At 42.6% G+C, this 17,279-nt stretch overlaps 1 protein-coding gene across 1 annotated transcript in view; it reads left to right on the forward strand.

The window, feature by feature from the left end:
• The window catches only part of VAT1 (vesicle amine transport 1), a 197,473-nt gene extending 181,257 nt beyond the window's left edge, over positions 1-16,216 (forward strand). The window contains exon 6 of the mRNA XM_086924054.1: positions 10,716-16,216. Within this exon, the coding sequence (XP_086780180.1) occupies positions 10,716-11,066 (351 nt within the window). The 3' untranslated portion in view covers positions 11,067-16,216. The remainder of the gene's footprint in view (positions 1-10,715) is intronic.
• The last annotated feature ends 1,063 nt before the right edge of the window (positions 16,217-17,279 follow it).

Genomic DNA, 17,279 nt, shown 5'->3' on the forward strand with positions numbered 1-17,279 from the left:
TGCACTGCCTGTTCATGCTTTGTAGAATCTATTTCATGAGGTTACAGTTACAAAAAGCAGGCAGCACACAGCAGCCAATGGGTATTCTGTTATTCTTTGATGGGACAAGGCTGGTTCATCTTAATTGGACTGTTTTATTTGCATTACGTAGCGCAGGCGGACCTGCCCATTTACCCCAGACTAAATAAATAAATTGGTTAGTAGCATTACGTACATGCGGGCAGTAGTATAGCCTCTACACCACAACAAAGTTTACTATTGCCAGGAGCCCATGCAGGGTTAGTGCTAATGAAGGAAGAAGTTCAGCAGCCGCCTTGTGTGGGCAGTCAGTGGCTGAAAGGCGTAGCAGAATGTTTTTAATTTAAAATTAAATGTTAATTTGTGCTGCAGCCAGCCCGGGCCCCCAGGAACTGCTGCTTCCAGAACTAAAGGACAAGGAGTATCCTACCAGGGGCGGCCTTAGGCGTGTGCAAGCTGTGCACCTGCACAGGGCCACCAAATCCCAGGGGCCACCACGCCAATATATATCCTTAATATAATAATCCTCTGAGGATGGATGGATACATATTTGTGTGGCGACCCTGGCAGGGATTTGGTGGCCTCTGGCACTATTCCACTTCCAAACACTCTGACCCCCCCGTCCCCCCTCTTCACTGGCCTCCGTGCTTCGCCCCACCGGGACCCCCTCTTCCAGGGCCCCCAACCTACGCTCCCTGCTCAGGGCCACCATGAGCCTGGAGCCGTCCCTGATCCTCCTAGACACGTGCTGCCTTTCCCTGCTCGTGGGGGGGTCACCAGGGGCTGTCGAGTCACGATGAGAGTAGGTACGGAGTGTTTAAAGGCACAGTCCACGGCTCTGAAGACCGCGTGCAACACCATGCCCTCTTCACCGTGACTTCAATTTACAGCTGCGGATTAGATGCACACAGACTGCAGCTACAGCGTCCAGGCCGAGCAGCAGTTATTTTCCCAGCACTGTCTTGGTAAGTCGGAGAGTGCAGAGTTTATTGTTCCTGCTGGAGAGATATCGAAGTATTGTCCCGTGCAAATTGGGACTCGCCGGTAGTGCAGAGGGTTGGTGTGCCTGCTGCGAAGAATATATCCTATCACAGAACCTAATGTTGCTAAAAGAGGTTCTGTTGGGGTGAAACGCATTCTTATTCGTAAAGCCAACCCCAAACACTGGTACGTTTGAAGTACTGAGTTTATGCTTCTCCAGATATAGCACTTAAAATATACTGTCTACTATAGTATGGCTGACCTGTGATTCCTACACCTTGCAATCCTCCTCGTTTTATGTAACATTGCCTAAACTGATTTAAACATATGATTCATTGTCTGTGTGATGTGTCTGTGATGTAAAGTGCTCTGACAACCTGCACTGGTAAGGGGCAGCGCTATAAAACATATTAAAAGGTTGTGACAGAGGGACTATGGAGAGATGAGGGACACTCATCTCGGTGGTTGAGGAAATTCGTGGAGAAGTTCATGGGGCGTCAAGAAGGCAATTGGAGAGTCGGGAATCTGTCAGTGCTGTTTGAGACTGATGGTTTTATTGGTCTTGACTGTATGTATGGACTTTGATAGTACATTGCTTATTTTATAATGCAAGTGACATTTTGTGGTGCCTAGTAAGTACTTTTTTTTTGTACTTAACTTTGTGTGTGTTTGCGTATGGGAAATACTTTTTTACTGCCTCCAAAAGACATGTTTACTGTTTAATATCGGTTACAAAATTGTTTTACCGTATGTTCAGCCTACAATGGCCCTCTAGGTTAGTGCCCTTCCATTTCAGGTAAGTTGCAGCAGTTTAAAGCTCTTCTTACAGTTTCTCATTGCTCAAATAGGAGTAATATAGGATATTTGTTTCCCTTTTCCTCTTTGCTTAATTTTGCTCATGAGGATCACTCTCGCGTTGAATGTCACTCATAATTACACTGACATTATGAAAATGTCGTACATAAGCAATCGGAAACCTTGGCAGCTATTTTTAGAAGTGCCACAAAGGGTGATGGATTTATCATCTTTTCTTCACCTTCAGATCAGGAAATGTTAATTATGGAAGGATGCACAGGCTAATATTTTCCAGAAAGATTATTGGTCTGAAGTATTTGGATACCTGAGGGAACATCTGGGTTTTCTTAGTCTATCCTTGATAAAGTACTAGTGCTGGTCATTTCAACAGCTCCCCTTCCTTCCAATTCATCAGATTATTAAGGATCTAGAGAGATGTGCACAAAGTAATCAGAGCCCAGATTTTTGTCTTGCTTATATTACCCAGGAGGTGTTAATATGGTTTCCCCGATAGTGGACTCTTTGGTGACTAATGTAACTGGTAAATCTTAAAGTTTGTGTGGATTTTCAGAAGCTTTGCTTCCTGGCTGTTCTGAATGGGGCAGCACAAAACCCTGAAACGTGTCCCAGGATGCCTGTTTTCAGGTCCGGGGAGGACCTGGCCTGACAGTTTGGGCTGGACTGTTCACATGAGCAGCAGGGTCAAGAATGAGTTGCATATGGTTGGGTTTAAATTGAAATGGCGAGCAAAAAATTAAAAAAAAATGATGGATTTAGGCCCAGATCTGTGACTGGGGGGTGAATGTTTGACGATATTCATCGTCCGTCCATCTTTTTGTGTTGCTATTCCACATTGGGAGCATATTTCTAACCTACTGGCCACAATGGAATCATAGGCTAAGATTCTTTGAGGTGTTCCATTTGTGCACCCTGAATTGGCTTTAAGAGCCATAATATGTATACTGTCATATTCTCATGAGGAATTGGAAATCTGAGGTTGTGTAGAAAGCATCCCTCATGCTAACCTTTTCAGGGCTCCTTTTTGGTCCTCAAATAGAGAAGCTGGTATCAAGTCTCTAGACCACACCCATCTTCTAGTGCCTGAGGTGGCAACGACTGATCCTAAAAGGATTTCACCCTTTTTGTCGCTCAGAAGCTTCACACTTTTCCACTCTTCGTTCAAGGGTCAATACACAGATTAATACCAATACTGAAAAGGCTTTTTCAAACATATTTCCTACTTATCTTCTTCCAAGACTATCAGTTCATGACTGATTGTTACCTACATTTTCGTCCTCCAACTTATTTTCTCCCTGTCCAACGAAGCCAATGCAGCAAAACACAACTTCCAAGAAGGCATGGAAGCTGTCGCCAAATGGATAAAAAGCAGCTGGTTACAACTCAACACTGACAAAACAGAAGTACTACTTATGGGCTCACACCCTGACGCCTGGAACACCTGGTGGAACACCTGGTGGCTCACCGCTCTAAGCAGCCCACCCGCCACCACGGACCATGCACAAAACCTTAAATCATCCTAGACTCTGAGCTCAAAATGGACCACCAGATCAACGCTGTCACATCTTCCTGCTTCCACATCCTCTGCCTCCTATGCAAGACCTTCAAATGGATCTCCCTCAAGCACAGAAAACCTGTTACCCTCGCCACCAGCAGACAACTACAGCAACGCAATCTATGCCGGCATAATCAAAATCCTCACCTACGAGCTACAAAACATCCAGAACACTGGTCCCGAACACTCCGGTCTTGTGAGGCTCTCCGCTCCGGGACAATGGACAAAATGAGAAGTTTCCCATTCTACAAAATGGAGGAGGGTTGCAGCAATTTGACAAGCTCTTCATGTATTCTGGTATCATTTTTTGAAATCCACTGTTCTGATTCAGTCATACAATTTAGCCATGGGTTATATCTGTCCTCTCAGTGGGACCATGTCCACAAATTAGATTCAGCTGTTTACCAAGGCAAATTGTGTTCCATCCTGGTAAAGGAGTCACTGTGTAGGTCATATACTATGAAAACCTAGCATGGAAACCAGTTCCTAGCCTATGTTGAGCATGCCACCCTCTCCCTTGTGCCTATGCGCCCTTTGTGCTTGCCTGATAAAGTTGTCACTGTACTTTGAAATTCATTGTTCTTTGGCATGTGCAGTGGTCACCCATAATGGAAGAATTACAGCACATCTATTCTGCCAGCTTAGCTTGTGGTGGCCAAGCGTATGTCTTGCTCATCTGCTGGAGGAAGGTGCTTGGCCTGATTATTTCAAAGTCTGTGAATTAGGCATTCTGTGCCAATCTGATATCTCCGTTAAGCTTGATAAACCAGCAGAAACCGCTTTATATAGGAGTAACTAAGGTAATCACACTGTTCAAATGGTAGAGTTGTGGCATGATTTACGAGCCTGGACTGTGAGATCTGCTTCTAGGCAGCTGAAGGAGAATGCTTTGCTGGTACCATTTGAGACTGCTCCAAGGTGTTAAGGGAGTACAGTAGGTATTGAAGGTGCAGGATGGAGTAAGAGGAACTGACAGAAGAGAGGGTGGAGTGTCTAGGAGAGAGTAGAGGCGGGAACGTAATCTTATATTGGTGCTTGCTTACCCATGGCCACCTGAAGCTTGGAGGCGGAGGAACATTATAGAGAATTAAGGAACAGGAGAAAGGTATTGGTGTCATTCTAGTTCCTTGCACACTTAAGATATCCTGCAATAATTTTACAGGTAATTAGTTAGTATGGCACCAGGATCATAAGTTACTATAATCATTCATCGAAAAAGCATGAGTCTGTGCTCTAGCTTGTTAATGCAAAGAAATGATGCAGCAGACCTATTTCTGTGAGCGTCGGGTGGTGGGTGCAGTGTCATCTTCCACCATACCAGCACCAAAACCCCATGCTCACGGTACCCGATGCGCAAAACATTTGACCTTGCACAATGGGTTTGTGATGCATGGCCTTGTCCCAGGCTTTGTACCAGTCAGTCACCTGTAACAGCAAAATTCGCTGTGTAGAACCTGTAGATCCTGCAATCAACAACTGGGGTGAGATGGGTGGTAACAATGTTTCTAATCTATTAAGTATTTCGTTTATGCTTGGACAGTCTGCACATTCTGACTACTTTCTAATTCTTCAATTAATGATACATTATGAATTTTCTTGTAGACACTTGTAAATATTTAACATTTCAGCGGAGTATTACAGTGGAGCCTGCTTATTGTTTTGTTTTTATTTTCCGAATACCATGAAATGATCCGGTTCGTTGGGTTGTGGAGAGATTCTGAACGTCACCGTTTGCATTTTATAGAACACTATTTACTGTGTTCCAGCATGCAGAAAAATGCGATGATCATCCGCAGAAGGTAGCCTGCAAAAAAGGGGAAAAGGGTTTAAATCAACATGAGTCATTTAAAGAGAAAATCTGGAAGTACCGAATGGTCCTTGCGTGTTGCCTAGGTGAATTAGGGCATTGTGCAGCAGGCTTTTCAGCTCTGACGAACTATACATAACCAGTGTTAATCCAACTTGAGCAGATAAACATTGATTTTTGTAGTACTAAGCAGAGCAACCGTATTTCGAACCTGGGACCTGTGGGCTGAGCACGCATCACAGTGGGAGGTTATTTAGGCACTTTTGCGAATTGCTTTGTTGGCTTATGATAAACTTGGAGCTTCTTAGATGTACCAGATTAATAAAGCAGCAAGCTCAGTATGACTGGCTAGCAATGAAGAGCTGAGCAGGGTAGAATTAATGCCACTATCCCAACATTCAAGAGTGGCTGCTATATAGCTGCCATTATTCCAGATTGCTTGTGTATGACATTTTCATGATTTCAGTTTCATTATGAGTGGCATTCAACGACTGAGTGGCACCCTCTTGTGAGCAAAAGCAAACAAAAAAGATGGGGGAAACATATCAGAAATGACTCCCATTTGAGCAACTGGAAACTTAAAGAACATCTTGAAACTGCTACAAAGTTTAAGGGCAGAGAAAGGCAGCAAGGCTCTAAACTGCACCACCCAGTATAGTTGTTCATTTCGCAGCTCGTGTATTGCCTACCTCAAACTACCAGCTGCCTCAGTCATAAATTAAATACAATTTCAACAAAGATGAGTCAATACAATGTTAACTGACGTTTCGATGTTCAATAATATTCCATTCACTGTATTTTTGTGTAAGCACAAAACGTTCTTTATTTCATTATCTTCAATAACCAGTAGGCACAGCCAACGCATTTCGCCCTACAAGGGCCTTTTCAGGCCAACTCATTGTGTTAACGCTATCTTAAATTCCTAAACCGAAACGCCAGCATCGTCTTATTTTGACTGCTTCTTCGTCCTTCATGGAATAGTAATTCATCAAGTATTCATAGAAGTACCTTCAACTGTTGGGTTAAAATCAAACCAAATGTCACTATCCATGCAGCTCCCAGTGTTTCAAATTCATGTGTTGGTGAAAGTATTCATATTGGTTTAGTCCCACGTCCAAAAAAGTCATCCTGAAATGGAAGGGCACTAACCTAGTCCCCTTGTAAGATGAACATGCTGTAAAACAATTGTGTAAGGGTGATATTAAACAATAAACATGTCTTTCGGAGGCAGTACTTTAATAGCAATTTTGCACATATGCAAACACAATCATTCAGGGAATTGTGAATCTCGCTACTCACCCGTGAGGGTCTCAAGCTGCTGAGGGGGGCAGAGGAGGGCGGGTCAGCCGAAGAGACCGATCTTGAGGCTGTTCCTGAAGGTGTGCAGAGTGGGGGCACGTCTGATATTGATAGGGAGCTTGTTCCAGGTCTTTGCTGCGATGAAGGAGAAGGCTCTTCCACCCGTTCTGGCTCTGCGGATGCGCTGGGTTTCGGCGAGGGCGGCAGATCGGAGATTTCCCTTGGGTATGTGGAAGGAGATTCTTTAGTTCAGATATTGGGATCTGATGGTATGGAGGCATTTGTAGGTGTGGGTGAGTATCTTGAAGGTTACTCTTCTCGATGGGGTGCCAGTGGAGGTCTCCTAGGTGTTGGGTGATGTGTTCTTGTAGGGGGATGCCGTGGACAAGTCTGGCTGAGGTGTTCCGGCGTAGAGGGCGTTTCCATAGTCCAATCTGCCATTTATGAGTGCATGGATGACCGTCTTTCTTGATTAGGGGCATACATTTGAAGGTCTTGCAAAGGATGCAGAGGGTGTTGAAGCAAGTGGAGGTGACCGCGTTGATCTGTCGGGCCATGGGGAGGAACGAGTCTAATATGATGGAGAGGTTCCATGCATGGTCAATGGTGGTGGGTGGGGGCTGCCGAAGGCGGTGGGCCACCAGGTGTTGTACCATGCAGATAGGGAGGGTCCGAGGATGAGGACTTCTGTCTTCTCCGAGTTGAGCTTCAGGCAGCTACTACTCATCCAGGATGCGACGTCCTTCATTCCTTCCTCTAAGCTGAGTCTGGTGGTGTGGGGGTCCTTGGTGAGGGAGAGGATGAGTTGGGTGTCAGTGTTAAGGCTGTTAAATACATAAAATTACTTACTGGATGCCACAAATTCTCTTGCATTACAAAATGAGCAATGTACAATCAAAGTCCATACATACATAAATAAATGCATAAATACATACATATATACTGTCCAGACTGATTAAAACACCATCCCGACTGGACAAAACTATCACTCTCAAACAGCACTGACCGATTACATACTCACTCTCATGGCCTGCAGGTGGCGTCCGGTGCAACCATACTTTTTAGCACCCAATGGCCTTCTCCACAAATTCCCTCAACCACTGTCCAGCAGTACCACTCATCTCTCCATAGTACCTCTCTCACAAACCTTTCATTTGTTTTATAAGGCTGCTAATACCAGTGCAGGTGGTCACAGCACTTTACATCACATACATGTTACACAGACAATGAATCATAAGCCTTTAAATCAGTTTAGGCAATGTTACGTTAAACAATGAGGATTGCAAGATGTAGGAACCACATGTCAGCCATACTAGTAGACCATATCTTTTAAGTGGGACAAATCACAAACCACGGCAGGGTCGAATTATGTGCTGAGGTGTTAAAAAGTTACACAGTACTGCATTCAGGCTGCTCAAAGGATAAAAAACTGACGCCCAACATTTCCAGGTGTGGAGACCACAGGCCCAACTATCATTAAGGATTAAGATTCCTCCTGTAGCTACAGTTAAGGTTCTTGGTTTGACTGCAATAAAGTTGACCTTGGAATAATGCAACATTGAAAATGAAGTGAAGACACTTTCTACCGACAACACACTTGTGGGCAATTTTATGAATTGGACTACTGCTCAGGATAAAGTCTTACTCATTAAGTATATTTTAAGTGCTTGGTCTGTAGATGCACAAACTCTGGATTTTAAACCTTAGGATTTAAAACTACAGTTTTTTGGGTTGTCTTCATGATTAAGAATGCATTTCTACCCAAGCTAACCCCTTTTAGAAACAATAGGTTCTCTGATATGCATGATGCAGGTTCTTTGCAGCAGGCACAATAACCCTCTGCGCTACTGGTGTCAAAACGTGCACAGAACAAATCTGGGGACGGCAGCTAGTATTGAGGTCACTGGGACGCTTTGTCCCTTACTTTTTTTTCTGGCAACAGCAATTTCTGGTGGCCCGGGCTCGCTGCAGCAGTAGTAATTAAAATGTCATTTTAATTTGGTATTCAACATCCTGGCTGTGCCAACCGGAGCCTTTTAGTCACTGACGGTGCAAACAAGGCGGCTGCTGAACTTTTCTTCATTAGCAAAACCAAACACTGCACGGACTACCTGGCAGCAGTAAATTTCGTTGTTTGAAGGTTTGGGGGGGGGCGCATAAGGCTGCAGTATGTGCATACTGCTACTGACCAATTGGTGACGAGGTAGGTAGGCAGGTCAGCGTGCGCTACGTAACAAAATGCATTCCAATCAAGGTGAACCAGCCTGGTCCCATCAAAACAGAACACCCATTGGCTACTGTACGCCGCCTGCTTTCTGTCACTATAACGTCACGACGGAAGGTTCTAAAAAGCATGAACACAGGAAATACTCTCTGCTTTTTAGTAAGATGATTTGCGTGCTAATCTTTATACTTGCGTTAATGCGGTACAGTGACTTGAAATGCGTTAGTGTTATGCGAGATGCGAGACTTTGCAGGGCTGCTGCTACTGAAGGTTCGAACTCCACCCAAATTCCTTGAAAATGAAAGATTTATGGAGTTAGAATGTAAGAAAGGCTGGTGAAAAAGGTGGGATAAGCTGGGGCGATGAAACGAAATAAAGCTGTGGATAGATATGTTTAGTTAGCCATATGCAAGGTGTAGATTAGAGTATGACAAAAAGGCATAATGCAGAGGAAGAGGCTATGAGGGGGAGCTAAAGCTAGGCTGTAAGGGCGTGAATTAAAGCAAGCACTTACCTTAGAATTTTCTTGGATGAGGGGTAGTTTGTTCAGCTCAGACTGCGGCATCCTGAGTATTCTAATTTGTAGGACACAGAACTCCCAAGGCGTATTGCAGGATGAGATGTAGCATTGCTGACTGATAGTTCCTAATAGGGATGTTTCTGGGGGCTAGCCATTTTAAGTAAAGCGTTCCAGTGGGCCTTATGAGGAGCTCATGAATTTGATCATAGAATGTAATGGGAATGGAGTGCTTTCAGAGCTGTTTTATCAGGTAAAAGTTAATAAATTCTTTCTCTTCTTTTGGGTCTAATTTTAGAGTGTGTGACAGATTATTTTGGAGACGTCTGTAAATACCCTTGCAAAATTCGAGATGCCCCATGACGTGCTCTTGTTAGCTCCGTCTTGTGGGAGGTTTTACAAAGAAAGTTGCAAATGAATATCCTTAACCACCGCATTGATTATATGTCAGACTCTCGGATTATCCATTCCTTCCATTTTTAGGGGATTGCTATTTTGCCTTGAGTGGCGCCTCCAGGGCAACCCTTCAAGGCAAAGGAAAATGATTACTTTTCAACCCTTTTTAAAGTACTGAGGGCATTTGTAACTTTCCTCAAAATATTCCAGGACTGATTCTGATTTCTAAAGAACTGTCCCAGATTAATTTGGGGAAAGTTAGACTATCCTAAATTATTCAATGAATGGAGTACGAATAGTATGTTTGGCTTCTGGGCGTCCACAAAACCCTCTGCTGCCCTGAGGGTGCAACTGAAGGTACGAATCTTAAATGTACTGTTTTTTAGTTTCCTGATGAATGGAGGAAGTGGGTCTTGGACTGTAGGTTTATTAAATGCAATAGGGGTGGCGTTTTGCTCCACTGCAGTACCCAGATTTCAAGTTTTGATCCATCTAGTTAGAGGAAGCCTTCTCTGGTCTATTTTTGGGGTCATCTAGACATCAAGCGTCAAGATTATCGGTCATTTTCCTGAACAGTGTAGATTTGTTTCTTGAGTTTACTTGTGGAAATAGAATTTCTGTTGATCGGCAACTGAGAAGTGAGGCATGTATCCGTTAATATGGAAGGGTGAAAGCTTTGACAGTGCACAATGGTCCGTGAGATGTGTATTCAAAAGAACCCATGCAGCTCTTGTCCTCCATCCCACCCTTCGCCTGCGCCCTAAATCCCACCCCCTTGAGGCACCAGACTCACTCCATCAGGCTTGACTTGTATAACTGAGTGGGGAGCGGTCCCAGAACAATCTCCTAAATACACAACCCAAATACTATTCGACTACCTTGTCCTGCTTATCGTGTAGTAATAGCTTCCTAAATTTGTTAAGTTATTTAATCCCATTTAGTTTAATTGTAACCAGTTTGTACTCTGAGATTTGCATGCATAATCTTAAATAGTTTGTAAACTGATGATTTGTGGCTTGCACCAGAACTAAATAATAAACTTTCATTTTTTTTTAAAGTGAAATTTGAACCTATTTGATGGATTTAATGTTTGTTACCTTTTTAGGTTGGGGATGCTATGCGGCAAATGCAAGAGAAAAAGAATGTCGGAAAAGTGATCTTGACCACAGAACCTCTAAAGGAAGAACCTAAGAAAGAAGAAACAAAGAATGAAGAGAAAGCAGATAAGAACGCAAAAGCAGGAAATGCCGACAAAGCAGCAAAAGCAGGAAAAGCGGCAAATGCCGACAAAGCAGGGAATGCCGACAAAGCAGGGAATGCCGACAAAGCAGGGAATGCCGACAAAGCAGGGAATGCCGACAAAGCAGGAAATGCCGACAAAGCAGGGAATACCGGAAATACAGAAAAAGCAGAAAATGCAGAAAAAGTAGAAAAGGCCGAAAAAGAAGAGAATTAATAGCGTTTTGCAATGTTTGGAAAAGGGCAGGATGTGAATTTGTGGTTTGTCTGGGTTTTTTCTTTACTAATGTTTCAGGACCTGGAAATGGACAGATCAGTCTCCATAAATCTACTTTAAAAAATCAGGCATATTTTAAATGCTTGTAACCAAACCAAAATGTTCAAGAAGGCAAATCAATTGCTGGTGCGTCCATTTCAACCTGTTTTACAGTTGGAGGGGAAAAAATGAATTTGATATGTTAGCAGATTTTGTATTACAATGTGTTTCGGGACGTCTTTTTATACGCAGTGCAGTCCTAAACCTCGTGTATATTCTAATCTCGGGCACCCAGGGGACCCCAAAAACAGAGCTCAAAGCTCCGTACTTCATCTTTGTATGTTGAGTCTGAATAACACCTAGTATGCCAGCAATCAGTTGATTGGCTAAGATGCAATACAGGTAGAGAAGTTTTCGTCTATATCCAGGATGTCCAAGTCTTTGGCTGGGTGGCCACCATCCTGGACACCGTAGTTTAGAAATGCACACTGCCAGGCAAGCTGCGTATGCCTTTAGAAGTATCCAGGAACTCCTGTTTCATAGCTGCCAACAGGGTGCCCACACCTATCCTTCCCCCTACCCCCACCTTGCATTTCCGTTTCTAAGGGGCACACCTCCCCAACCCCTCCAAATCCCCTCCCGAAATGTTGGGTGAGCTTCTTTCCCCAATAGTGAGGACGCTTGTCCTGGTTAGCCAAAAAAGCCCCAAGGTTGAATAACACCCCTGGGCTTGCTCCCTTACAGCAGTTTGGGAATATTTGCATTACTTTGATTTGACGGATCGATCTAGTCCATCTTGAGGTTGTAAACATTTCGTAAAGCGTGAAATTGAGCTAAAGTCTCAGTTGTGAATCTGTAAACTGACTTGTCTCGGTGTGATTGGACCAATACATGTCGGCTGTACGTGTGCTTTTAATGTGTTTGGGGATGGTGGGGTGGGATGGGATTAATGTCCTTCAGGCTCAATGTTGACTCTAGTGTTTGTTTTGCCTAAGGCACTTGTTTGGTGAGGTATAAATCGTGGGGGTATCGCGCAACCCTTCATGAGGCAGAGCTGGTCTGTTTTCATGCTGCACATTCTGGCGATGGAAAAGTTTACAGGTTGCGTGCACAGATTTCAGAAGTGTAAGGTGTACCTAGATAGTTCAAGCCTTACTTAAGAGATTCATATCCTCTTAGGTTTCCAGCGGGGGCAGGGAAAACAAGAAAATGCAAATTTTCCTCTTTTAAATGGTTTCTTAAGCCACATGCTGCAAGTGGAATAGATTGATTGGAAAGTAAGTACTGTCCTAGACTGTCAAAGAGCTTTTCTTAAATTCAGTCCTTTCTACGTTAGTGGGGTATCAATAAAAAAAACTTTAGGTGCCAAACAAATCGGATTACGAAAATGTATCACAGGAAACGGAAGTGTGATTGTATTGCCCTTTTCCAAATAAGGGATTGTAGTCCCCAAATATTAAGTTTACAGCACACCTTTAAAATATGAACTAGCTCTTCATTTACATAATTCCACAATTTTGCCAAATGTTTGCTCACTGGGTGGTCACCTGGCACACATACACTCCTTGATCCTGGGGAAGTATCTACTGGCTGAAAGTTGGCCGTTCCAAGTAAGCGAAGGATGGGCCTCGTCCGTTGCAGAGGCAGTGCCAGATTTCTGTAACTGATCCAGATTTGCACAGTGTGGGATCTTTGTATTGCTATTTGCACTCACTTTCGCACAGGCACTTATTTTTCTCTTTGCACATGTCCTGTGGACCCACCCCCCTTGCCCGCATGAAGACTCTATTCATATCCAAAATCCACTTTAAAAAAAAAATTAAGACACTCCCTTACTGAGGTGGAAAAGGGTAGAACAACTTTATTCTTTGAACTAGTGGTATATGAAATTTGAATAGTTCACTTTGCTTGAAGAAGAAAGTAGCTGTAATTGGATCTATTTAGTCATTGTGGTATACCTCACCATATGCTCTGCACTAGTAATTAATTGGAGGTATCTTGCCATGGGTTTAGCCACTACAAACTCGTTAAATGGAGTTTCAGCATCATATTTTCCAATCCTGCAGCCAAAAGCCGCAAAGACGTGACTTTAGTTTAACAATTGGTGCACATGATAATTTCAAGACAATGCAACACTAAAGGCATACATATTAATGCAGAAATATTCTTCATGTCAAAAATACCCAGTTGTCTGAGACAAAGCTAAATTTATGCCGCTATTGGGAAAATGTATGCAAAGATCTGCTGTTTTTAGGAATGCTTATTTTATAGACTCATAGGAACTTTAGGGTTCCATGTTTCAAAATGTAAGCTTATGTGGGAAAGTGGTTGCATCATGTCATGCTACATAGCTTTTTCTTAGGCACGTAACTGAAGACACAAAGTAGAGTTGTAATTCTTAGCCCCTGGAGCTTAGCCTCTAGTCAGTCACATGATTGGTTAACTATTTCCTCCCACTCTTTTTATATTTATTTTTTTGCTGTGGACCAATTAATTGTCACATTCCAGGAAGTTTACTCGTCTCTCGACTAGCTTCCCTCTTAAGAGGCCAATTACTCTAATTCACTACAGAAAGCCCAACTGAGGAACATCTGATCACTTTTAAGGAAGGTGGTTCTCAAACCACTGCATGTTTTTATGCCTTTGTGCTGGTTCTTTAGGAGTTTGATGTGTACTGCAGCCTTATGTCTTAAACTGGTATGTTTAACGTATTTCTGTAGCCGTCAGGCTCTATACCAAACCTATCTTTTGATAGAGGAAAGTGAATTAAGGACTGATCGCATATGTCCTAGAGTAGGCTTTCTTTAAGATGATCTTTGGGCAGTAGTCTGTGCCTTAATATTTGTGGCCTTCAAAATAAGAGCTCGTCCAAAGGCAGGAATCCTCTTGGTCCACTTCTTTCCAAGTGCAGTATTTCATTTATCTGCAGGGAGAAAGCCCAGTCAGTGCCTTTTTCTCGTTGGTTAATATACCTACTCAGTCTCACTTTCGCCTTGCAAAACTCTAGTGTTCAAAATGTTAATTTGCAGTGTGCTTCCGCACATATCACTTGCTTCAGAGTCCTTGTGCAAGAGTTGTTGCACTCTGCCCTTGCTGTCTTTGCACTTTGGGAAAATGTTTCCTGTAGGAGCAGAAAATCCATCCTTGGGGACCACTTCTTGCCAGCTATATCGTTTTATGTAATTTGTAACTGATTTTTTATTAATTATGGACAAGTGATTTCCTGAATTGCGACTGCTTCTAAACCAAACTTACTGCTCTTTTCAAGGTATCAACCAGTCTGTGGCTGGTTCCAGCAGAATGAATACAGACCGACTGGCTGAGGAAGCAGACTCTAATTGCCCAAGTCATTTTAATAACTCCAATGCCTTTGACCTTACCTCATGCAAAACTTTAATTTACCCCCAGGCCATATGGACAACGTAGATGTGAATTGTGTTTGAAATATCTTGTGGCTGTTCATGTTTTAACTCTGAAGCCTCACAACGAAAAGGACCAGGTGGCAAAAATCCCAAACTCACTAAATCATGCCAACTTCATTAAATCCCTACTGCACATTAGGTCTTATATTTCTAAAGGTATTCAAACAACATTCTTGATTGCTAAAAATCTAAAGCTGTTCGTCAGTTTTCTTGGCTTGATCTCTGAAGGAAGATGTGCATTAACATGCAAAGGAGATTGTGGATGTGCCATGTTACGTGTAATGTTCTAAACCTCAAAAAGCCAGGGACCACTAGCAAGGCACCAGTCTTTAGGATGGGTTCCTATCAGACATTGCTGTACTCAGCATTTCATCAGGTGTGCATCCAATTTGCTTTGCCAACCGCAATGCTCATGGGCTAGCTTCTGGCACATGCAGCAAAAATGTTCCTGTCATGCTAAATATATTTGCATTAAGTGTACCACAGTGAAAGTGTCAAACTGTGCTCTATAGGCTTGCCTAAAGAAGCAGAAACACCCACAGGAGGATGGCTGTTCTTTTGATACAATTGACCTAACATCTGGACAGATTATGCAAATTCTTTTCAAAAGGGGTTGATTAATTTGCTATATAGGAGTTTGGATGGTGTAACCTTGTAAATATTATGTGAAGTATTGGAATTAGCTGGTAGACCGTAGACCCAGTGGCTTCCTTTGACTTACAGGACGCAGGTTTATGCTTTGCTGGCAGGTTGTGGGAGCGGGCTATGCCATTTGTGTTGAATTGCAGACGGTAGGTAGTAGAATTTCATAATTTGCCTCATGTCAAATGTCCAGGGCATCAAACCAAATGCTGGTCTTGGAATTTTACTTAACCGTTTGCATTGAGACTGTTCTGCTCCCACTGGTCTCCATTGTGCTTATTCGAGCTGATTTCTAGTATGCTGCAGCTAAGTATTGCCTAAGAGTTTGGCAACTCTCCATGCATGGGCACGATAAGAACTTTCAGGGCTGCCTATGGTGCAGTGTAATCACCATGTGGGTAAGTGCCCATTTCAGTAAAGTTTCATGTATACAGTCTTGATAAGGCTTATTCAGAATTGTGCACTGTAGTGCCATAGGTTGAGCAACAATTGCCCGCTAGCTATTTGGTTTGCTGCCCTCTGTTTGACCTGCACAAGTGCCTGAAAGTACAGTGCACCTATTGTAAACTTTATTGCATACAAACATGAGTAGATTCCCCCTCTGTGGGGGGAAAAAGATAGGGCATGTGACTTGAGCCAACACAGATGAGTGAACACTCGAAAGCCAAAAGGTGCAAAACCACTATTGTTGCCAAACAGTCTTTTTGGTACTCCAAACTCTGGTGTGAACACAAGAGTTTATTTTGCCAGGTGTTTGAGATGTTTTGGATTCTCATGGCCTTTTATGATGAGCCTTTATCTGTACCCCTTTTCTTGTTAAATGGAGAATTTGTCTTTTCGGATGCTGTCATTTTACAGGTCGGACATTTCGAAGTTATCCTAAGTGTTTTAAAGAACTTTATATTCTGCTTTGTGCGTGTAACCCAGTTGAACAAAATGCGGTTGTGCCAATGCTGTTTACATGGACTAGAAAGTGTATTGCTTTCATGCCTAATGTTACCATATGCCTTATGTGTTTCAAACGTTCATTAAAAGCATAACAAAATACTCTTTTAGGTCTTTTTCTTTCAAGAGGTGTCTGTGTTGCCAGAAATTGGTTCTGGGTCGATTGGATGGTCCGGTGCGGCTTGAACAGGCTTCTGCCTGTGGTCTCAAGGATGAATCCGACATGGGGGAATGGTATTGGTGGGATTACTAAATTATTGGTTACTCTTTACCAACATTTTGTTTTTTAAATGTCTGCTTTGTGATGGAAGGAAGATCAGTTGCAGTGAGGCTAGGACACTTCATGATTGAAAGTACCTATGACATCCTTTTATTATTCTTGTGTTCTGTGAATTTTTTTCTGATCCTTTAGTTTAGAACAGTCTTCAACTGTAATACATGTCAGTACCAATAAAATATAATGTACCTAAGGAATTTTATTTAACATATGTACATAATGTTTTGAAGGTTGTGGTTTCTCATCCGTTGGCGCTAAATCCTGGAAATCCCTTCCTTCTGAGGTGCAACCAGTGTCCATATCCCTGGCTTTTCATGAAACATCTAATACCTTGGCTTTTCTTTTAGTAGACTCTCTCGCATTCTTTCTTTGTTCTTCAGCAATACCTCAGCACCAGGATGCCCTCACTAGTAATTGCATTTATCAGACTATTTACAAATAGTAAACAATGTGCACAGGTTTCTTGTTTTTTTTTTTTACAGAGTTTTATATAGCGCAAATTTTTCCCAAAGCAGGTATCGGAGCACTTTACATCATTACATGAGGACACATTCATTTTTTTGTTAGGCACGGTTCAACACGGGTTCTTCATTAAATGCCACTTTATAATATTACATTGGATATATTTAACAAATCAGATTTAATAACGTTCTTGATTAACCACCCCATTGGAATCAGAAATTGTTCATACAAACTGCTGTTTTTTTTAAATATATTTTTTATTCTGGAAAGCATGTAGCTAGTGTTTGAAGGTAGAGCCAATGAAAATGAATGCCGTTTTATAGATACTGTGCTGTAAAGATGGTGAAAAACCATTAGAGGCCCTGAAACACACTTGTACTTCTTGATATTGTCTGTTATTGAATTGCTTGAAAAGACTTCTTATAT

Source organism: Lissotriton vulgaris, chromosome 5 (genome assembly GCF_964263255.1).
Source record: "Lissotriton vulgaris chromosome 5, aLisVul1.2, whole genome shotgun sequence".
Taxonomy (NCBI): Eukaryota; Metazoa; Chordata; class Amphibia; order Caudata; family Salamandridae; genus Lissotriton; species Lissotriton vulgaris.